At 35.0% G+C, this 9,116-nt stretch overlaps 1 protein-coding gene across 10 annotated transcripts in view; it reads right to left on the reverse strand.

The window, feature by feature from the left end:
- Positions 1 to 9,116, reverse strand: part of LOC111868706 (probable phospholipid-transporting ATPase IF) — a 166,378-nt gene that overhangs the window by 31,036 nt on the left and 126,226 nt on the right. For all 10 annotated transcript variants that reach the window (XM_023859620.2, XM_023859615.2, XM_023859614.2 and 7 more), the window contains 2 exons: positions 8,434 to 8,602; positions 2,088 to 2,190 (listed from right to left, as the gene is read on the reverse strand). In XM_023859620.2, coding sequence (XP_023715388.1) covers positions 2,088 to 2,190; positions 8,434 to 8,602 — 272 coding nt within the window. The remainder of the gene's footprint in view (positions 1 to 2,087; positions 2,191 to 8,433; positions 8,603 to 9,116) is intronic.

The raw sequence follows: 9,116 nt of genomic DNA on the forward strand, positions 1-9,116 counted from the left end.
GTCATCTTGTTGCAGCCACCCGTACAGAACTCAACTCAACTGTCAACTTAACTACAGTGCCACCTATTCTTAGGCTCTTTTGCAGGGCTCAACTGAACTTGATATTTCAAACTATCCTGCTCATAACATTTTGGCATTGACCACATAGGAAACACCCCATTTCCACAGTAAGTCTATTGCTAGGTGTGCGTTTATTTCCGCGGGACATGTTTACCAAGCCATCTCAGAAACAGTCGTTGCATATTCACTTATCTCAAAGTCACTGCATAGCAACAGTTGTAGTCTCATTGTTTGTTTCAAGGTCTTTGCCTAGCAATGGGTCTACATGCCACAATACTAATATAATGAAACATAAGAAATATGATATTTATATTTTATACATATTATACCATATATACTATGTGTGTTTAAATAATACTAATATGGTGAAAATGTGCCCTTTAAAGATATGACCATTGATTTTATGAAGGTGCTTTATGAATCAGATAACATTGCCCTTGTGCTTATTTAGTTAAACACTGTGCCATGAAGAGCTATGGGGGAGTGGAAGTATATCTCCCCCATTCTTGACCTTGGCACTAGATGGAGGTAATTGATTAGCTTTGTGACCCTGCCACCTACAGGAAAAGAGCCCTAAGTACCCATTAGATACGAGGCTGGGTGGGCCCCAGGGCCAGTCTGAATGCTGTGGGACAAAAAGAATCCTGCACTGCCAGGAATTGAACCCATAGCCCATCACTGTGCCAATTGAGCTATCCTGCATCCATAGCATTAAGAAGTTACTAGATTTACTTTTCAACATATGGATGGGAACCAAAACTACCATACCAGATACCTAAGTGAACGCATGAACATTTGTTCTGTAAGGCTGCCTACTCAAGGAATTAGGTACCCTTGAATATATAGTAGACAGACAGAATCAAACTACACAGAAAAGAATGTATTCTAAAGAAAATCAATAACTTTGTGTTTTCTTGTCCCTTTCCATTTCTTTCCTTTCCTATCTTGTTCCTGTTTACTCTTTCCTCCATTTCCTCCTTCTCCTCATCCTCCTTCACCTTTCATTTCTTCAATATACTGATGTACCCATTGATGGTGTCTCCACCTTATCATGGTTGTGGGGTTTAAGGGCTCCTGAGAGCTATGCCTGTGATAGCGTACCTACTGGTAGGGTCACCCATGCCAGACAGGTCAAGGGGTAGGAGCCAGATCAAGAGGGATACCCTGGCCCTCTAAGTTGGTGGTTGGGCATGAGGCTAACAATCTCACACCGTAAAAACTAAATTGTTCAGAAAGCAGATGATCAGCTTCAGATGGATAGACTGAACGGAAATCACCATCAGCGAAGGAGCTGAGATGGTTGGAGGATGTACATGATGATCTCTGTAAAATGAAAGTGAAAGGATGTGGAGGAAAGATGAAGAATAGAGAAGAATTTAGACAGATTGTTCAGGAGGCCAAAGCTTACCCTGAGCTGTAGGGCTGAGGGGAAGGAAGGAATATCCTGATGTAAATAGCATATTACTTTAAATATAAGATGCCCTCAAATTTAAGATGCATCCAGTTTTTAAATGTGGGTTTTAGGGAAAAGTTATAAAGGTGCATATTCCTCTAATTTCAGATGCACCTTAATTTTTCAATGGGAAGAACTGTGCAAAATGTGCATCTTATATTTGAAGTAATATGGTAGCTCTCTGTGAGGAATAATTTACTAACCAAATTTAAGCAAAATATTTCACAAAAAAGGTATCCCAACTGGAATTCATCAGTAATTACGTGTGCATAGCATTACTTTGGCTAAATATATATATGTCATGTTGAAATATTATAAATGTACAAATTCTGTATCAAACTTTCATATGGGTATGAAGAAAAAACTATCTCTGTAAGATAAACTGTAAAAATTATGAAATACTTCATTACAAATAGAACTCTTATTATCAGACTAATTTTTCATGCCAATACAACAAACCTACAAACACTTGAATGCCACTGAAGTGTATACTAAAACCGTGATAGTGGTTCAACGAATATAAACTAAATGGACAATAAAACTCTCTTTTCTAACTGCGTAAGCACGAACTCACCAAGACCCACATGGGCTTCTTGTATCATGGATACATCATTGGCACCATCTCCAATGGCAGCTGTTATGGGCTTCTCTGGAAAACTCTTGACTAGCTGAACAACCTGAAGCCAAATATTTCCCATCTGATTATGTTGCAGTCCGTTCTGATTTCAATTAAAATGTGTGCTGGAAATTATGCAATGAGATGTGCTGGTAAAACATTATATTCACAAAACACATAATTAATACCACAACATTTTATTTCAGCATCCTGTTGCATTGTATTCTTCCCATATATTTGATTCTGTCTTCCGTGCAACTTGTAGTAAAAGTTTTAAAATTCAAAATTTAATTTTTAACAATTTAAAGCCCTAATTCATTCACTTTATGTGTTCTACTATCACAACATATTTCAGCCTACACAACCACCATCAGGTGCATTAAAATTGTTTTTGGTGGAATTGCTGCACTTTATACACTAATGTAACATTTCAAAAATTAAATTTTGAATTTTAAAATTCCTTTGTTAAGTCTCATGGAAGACAGAAACAAATACATGATATAATTATTATCACTATTCTGTGGGTTTCAAATACATCATCAGAAATATACGAAAATTAACATCAAAGAATTTGAACTTCATGGGAGAAAACAGTAATTTCCTTTAAAACACTAGTGCATCTTATATACTGCTCAGAGAAAGGAACTGGTGAAAATAAAACCACTTTAATCACTTGTTAGAACAATCAGCATTACTGGGCTAGACATTACAGAGCACCTGAGAAATATTTTCTGATTTCCATATCTTTTGCCCTATATTCTATCTTGAAGAGTCAATTGTGGGCCACCACAAAGTAAAATTAAGTAAGAAATATTTTCTGATTTCCATATCTTTTGCCCTATATTCTATCTTGAAGAGTCAATTGTGAGCCACCACAAAGTAAAATTAAGTAAGATTAGCAGTTTCTTAAGATTTAAGCTTCTTATGGCAAAGAATGTTTTTTAACATTCTTTGCCATAAGAAGCTTCTGGAATGTGATACCATGTAATTTGATGCCAATGTTTTGGAAGAACTTGCTTCCTTATTCTTCAGAACAGAAAATTCTTCTATCCTCAAGAAAAGAGGCAGCAGATTCCACCAAAACATTGGTACCTACCTATCCAACCTATCCATCGTCCTGTCTATTTTCTAAAAATCGACTAGTGGAAGTATTCATTCTTCACCCTGGTTCTTTTTGTTTATACAGCATCTCTCCTGATCCCCAATCATTCTCATCATCATCATCTCCATAAGCTAAGCAAAGAACGCTGATATTCATGCAACTCTATGTTTAGGTCAGTTCTAAATTGTGGACCCAGTGATTCTTTGGTGCATCCATCAAGTTACTGTATTTACCTGAGGATCAAATACTGTGACATGACACCTATAAGTATGAATCTTGGAATCAGAAAAAATGTTGCAGCGACATCCATTGCTAAGTCATATCAAGCACCAAACAGTGACTGCCACGTATTCACACCATGACCAATTCCCAAATGTCACATACACACAAAACAGTCAAACTGTTGGGGCAGGGGTTTTCTAATCAGGCCATAACAAAGCAATATACTGAAAGCCTGCAAGCTGACAGACAGACTGTGAGACAGAAAAATATGGTCATAAGTCCCACAGGACCCAGAACAAAGAATAAGTGTGCTGGTGAGGGCCAACAGGAATTTACCTGACCAACAGATGAGCCCCTATTATCACAGCCAATGAGGAACTGGCTGAGAGCAATACTGTGGCATATTTTCTCAAAGCAAGAACTGTGGAGCCAGAGAAACAGCCATTGCTAGTAAATGGCTCTGAAACATTAGGCAAAGGTCATGAAACAAAGAAGTGAATGTCCATTTCTAGACAACAGATACTTAAGCAACAGAGGAACGGTGTTTTCTGTGCGGTCTGTGCCAAGATGTTACTCAGTTGAAATTCAGGCAGTGAAGAGAGACTAGGAGGCTGGTGTGAAATGGGAGGCAGCCTAGGAGCTACTCAATAGAAAGTCAGGCTGTGAAGAGAAGACTTTATGTGTACTGTAGTTACAGTGATATTTGGAGTGTGTAATTCTGTGAGATTGTTATAGTTACTTGTGCTTACAATCCGTAAGTAGTCAATAAATTCAATATCCAATCCAAAACCCTGTAAAGAAACACTCAATCACGTGACAATATATTGGAAATATAATGGATTATAAAATGACAGTGAACTTGTAAATTGTGTAATTATTTGTATATAAGACAGTTCTATGTCCAATAAATTCAATTATCAGTCCAAACTCTATGACTAGTCACAGTCTGTGACAATATGTTTTATCCAGAATTCTTGTTTTGAAAACTGGAGTGTGTGTAATATTTCAATATTATATTTCAAGTAATTTCAGTCTTAACACACTGGTTTTTGATACAAATATTTGTTGTATTCTAGTACTGTACCTGTGATTAATATATCTGGATAGAGCCCAAATAAAGATCAAATCACAAGAAAATAATCCCACATAAAATATACAGCCTGTATTCTTTGCCACAATGAAAGGTTTGAGTTGTTTAGGTTATATCACAATTGCACTGACAGATTCCATAGGCTACTCAGGAAGTTCACTAAAACTTGGAGCTCTTTACTGTATATAGAATCAAAATTCTTTTAAAGAACCAAGATGTTATAAAACAAAATGAGCTCCAACAAATGTTTCCATTACAAGTATTGTTTCATGCTTGTACTAGAAAAACTGCTGTCCCATTATGTTGCTTGTAACTTTTACTTTCTTAATACTGGCAAGTCAGTGCTTTGCCTATGCATGTGTAAGATTTCTCCAGTGACATTTACGTAGAACAAACGAAAAATCTTGAACACATGATAAAACATTCTTGTAACTCTGCAGTACGAGTAAACAAACATACACCTGCAGATATATTTGAGTGCATCATACGAGAGCCTAGAAAATTCATTGTTGTATCATACCTGTTATATGGACATTCAGGACAGACAGTTGATTTGCTGTATTTATATACATACATACATACATAGATACATAATTTCACAGATCCATTGTCCGGAAACCGGACTGGATATTGAATTTGTCAGCAAAATGACATTGCATAATGCAATCTAGTCTCAACAATTAAAATATTCAAGAATTATAAAATAAAAACACAATAATAAAATAAAAAGCAGTCATATAACAAATCTAGATAATACATAATCTTGGAAAGACAACAATAATGTATTATGCTTGCCTGTATGCCATGTATTCATCTACCAAATAAAATGCAGTTAAAATAAGATAATCTTTTAGCCTTTGTTTAAAAGTGTTAATATTGTCTTTCAAAGAATATATATTGTATGGCAAGTTATTAAATATTCTAATGGATGAAAAATGCACACTCTTTTGAATGGAAGATAATCTCACAAAGGAAACATGTAGTTTATTATGCCACCTAGTACTTAATTTGTGTATGCCATTATTCACCTGATACATATCAGGATTTTTGAGTACAAACAAGACTATGGAATATATATATAAACAGGGGACAGTAAGTATGCCCGTTGTCTTAAAGCCTTCCCTACATGAACTCCTTGGCCCTAATCTTAACAAGACTCTTAATGCTCTTTTTTGTACAGTAAATATACTTTTCATTAATGAAGAAGAGCCCCAAAAAATGATATCGTAATTAAGTTGAGCCTGCACATGAGAAAAGTAAACCATACGTAAAACTTGTCCACTCACCGTAGGCTGCAATTTTCTAAGCATGAAAATTGCAGTACTTAATTTTTTTGTTAAATTATCGGAATATTGTTTCCACTTGAGATGACTGTCAAGGCACACACCCAAGAAATTAACACTTTCATCAATATTAAGAACTTGATCGTTATATTCCACATGTAATGGATAGTCCATGGTCATAGGCGTAGTAAATTTAATTACATGCGTCTTCTTTAGATTAAGGACTAATTGATTATTTTGAAACCATTCATAGATATGATTCATTATTTTATTTATTTTATGATTCAATGTTGAGATGTCTTTTGAGGAAACAATAATGGAGGTATCATCCGCGTAAAGAATGGTATGAGCCAAACCATCTAGTGTACTTGGCAGGTCGTTAATGTAAACATTAAATAGTAATGGTCCCAAGACAGAACCCTGGGGAACACCATGTCTGCAGGTTACCCATCTAGAAAGAAAGGTGGTTGAGTCATGAGTGTGTAATACAGTTCTCTGTTTCCTATTATGTAAATATGATTTGAGCCATTTCAAAATACATCCTTTAATACCATAATGTTCTAACTTTTGGATTAGTAGGTTGTGCTTGACACAATCAAAAGCCCTTGTAAGGTCACAAAATACACCTACCACTAGTTCTTTGTTATTCCATGCCTTATAAATAGCTTCTGTTAGTTTGAAGATAGCATTTTGTGTAGATATACCATTTCTGAATCCAAATTGCCCATCCACAATAATATTATTGTTTGTCAAATGTAGTTTTAGCCTATTAAAGACTAATATTTCAAATAATTTAGAAAAACCTGTCAATAAAGAAATAGGCCTATAATTAGATATTTCAGATGTATCACCTTTTTTAAAGCATGGTATAATGTTAGCGTATTTTAGTCGATCTGGGTATATACCTGTTGTTAAGGAAAGATTGTAGATGTGAGTAAGGGGCTTAACTATCTGCGCCCCACATAACTTGATAATTTTATTAGACAACCCATCGTATCCACTAGAGGTCTTATTCTTTAATGAAAAAATTGTGCTTAAGACTTCCGCTGAAGTAATGGGAACATTAACTATATCTGGATAGCTGCCAAAAAGGCTACATCTAATTGTGGGATGTGCACCTTCATTGTTAGGAAACTGACTAATTATCTGATCTATTGAGTCTATGAAGAATGTGTTAAAAGACTCAGCTGCTGTATTTATGTGGATTGTTTTCTTATCACATCTTAATTCTGTGGGAATAAACTTCTTTTTGGAAGCATGACCCACTTCGTTGTTAATAATTTTCCATGACACCTTGGATTTGTTAGTGGATTCGGTTAACAAATCATTATAATACATTTCTTTTGCTTTATAGATGACCTTTCTTAATATGGAACAATATCGAGTATAATACTCTTTTAATTTAGGACAACTAGTTACTCTACTCATCATGTAAAGATATTTTTTACGCCTACAGGACACTCTAATTCCATTAGTAATCCACTGATTATTATACACAGTATTTACCACAGATTGCATAGGAAAACATGATTCAAAATTAACTAAAAAGGTACTCAAAAATTTATTAAAACTAGCATTAACATCTGTGTTATCCAGGGTACCGTCCCATTCCTCATTGTGTAACATGTCAATAAATTTTAAGACTCTAGACTTGGTTATTAGTCTTTTCCTAACAAGCCTATTGTTCTTTACTTGAGATTCAAAAACATTATTTATCATCAAGTATTGTGCATCATGGTCTGAGAGCCCATTCGTTACCGAATAGACTAGTTTACCCTACAAAAGTAATGTACATAACACAAAATACAAATCACAAAAAAGTTCACCATGTGTTGCCTAAAATCTTGATAAAATACTGAATGACAATATTTTTATAAATTTTTTGTGACTTATTTTACAATGATGCCTCTATCTCAGACCATACAGTCATATGAAGGGATGACTGGCAAATAAAGAATTAGAAAGTATTTGTAAAGAAACCATCATGATGCTTTCCAAGCAAATTTTAAATTATTCAGTTGAACTATATGCTTTGCAGCAAATGTAAAGAGATGAAATGATAAAGCAGACACAGAGATAAAAGCATAGGGCAATATATCCTGGATGCCAAAAAGAAAGCTAGATTGACAGACAACATATGAAGAGTTGAGAAACAGGCAGTTAAGCTTAATTCTTTATTGTTAAAGATGATGAGAAAGACATAGATGCATATAACCTCTTGAAGTGTGTTCTTTTATTGGAAGAGGAATATAGTCTTCAGAAATATGGAGATGACAGGTAAAAGGTGACATTAATGATCAAAACTAGAACATCAGTCACAAACAAACCAACTACCACTTTAATTATGCATGTTATTAAACTGGTGGATGCATTTATTCATGAAACACAACTGAATGAGCAGAGAAAATTAAGGAAGTCATGTGCAACACCTTAAACTTCACAAATTATAATTCTTTCCCCTCCTTGGGTAAAATTTCCAGTAATACCATACCTTGATCTATGTGGTAGATTCTTGTCTCCTTTGGCCTGTGATTCAAGGTATGTTTAGTAAATAAAACTGAACAAATAAGTTGTACTATATTATGCATCTGTAAAAATATCACACACCTGACATTTTTGTAGAGGGGACATGCGGCAACATATGACAGCAGTGCAGGCTTTGCATATGTCTTGGAATGCTTCAAGATGCTCTTGTGATGCACTGAGTGCGAAATTAAGGCTCTGCCCATCCACCACCAATCCATAGTGCTGCAAACGTTCCCTACATACCTGTTTCCTGGAGACATTAGAAAACGAAGTTTACATATAGATTATGGAATGGATAATTCTGGTGAAGTCATCAGTGTTTCTCTTAACCCTTGTCCATATACTTTAACACATGACATCCCAGGAAGGAGCTGGGGCAGCTCAATTAGTATATTGATGGGCTGCAAGCCGGATGGCTGGAGTTGAATTCATGGTAGAAGAAAGATATTTATGCTGTATCCTTCAAATTAACTTTCTCAATACTGTGTGTGCATGCATCCACATACACACACAGTATTGAGAAAGTTAATTTGAAGGATACAGTATAAATATCATGCAATAAGCAGGAATTAATATGAAATATAAAATGAAGACAAACTCAAAAAGTTAAAGTTAGTTGCTGACTTATGAACTTGCATGTTTTCTTATAACTTACTGTCATGTGTTAGAATGACTACTGAAGCGTTTTCGATGGGAGCCCAATTTACTGACAACTTATACACACAAATTTTAACTACAAGTAATTCTAGTGGCATCGTTAATCT

This window comes from Cryptotermes secundus, unplaced genomic scaffold (genome assembly GCF_002891405.2).
Source record: "Cryptotermes secundus unplaced genomic scaffold, Csec_1.0 scaffold1359, whole genome shotgun sequence".
Taxonomy (NCBI): Eukaryota; Metazoa; Arthropoda; class Insecta; order Blattodea; family Kalotermitidae; genus Cryptotermes; species Cryptotermes secundus.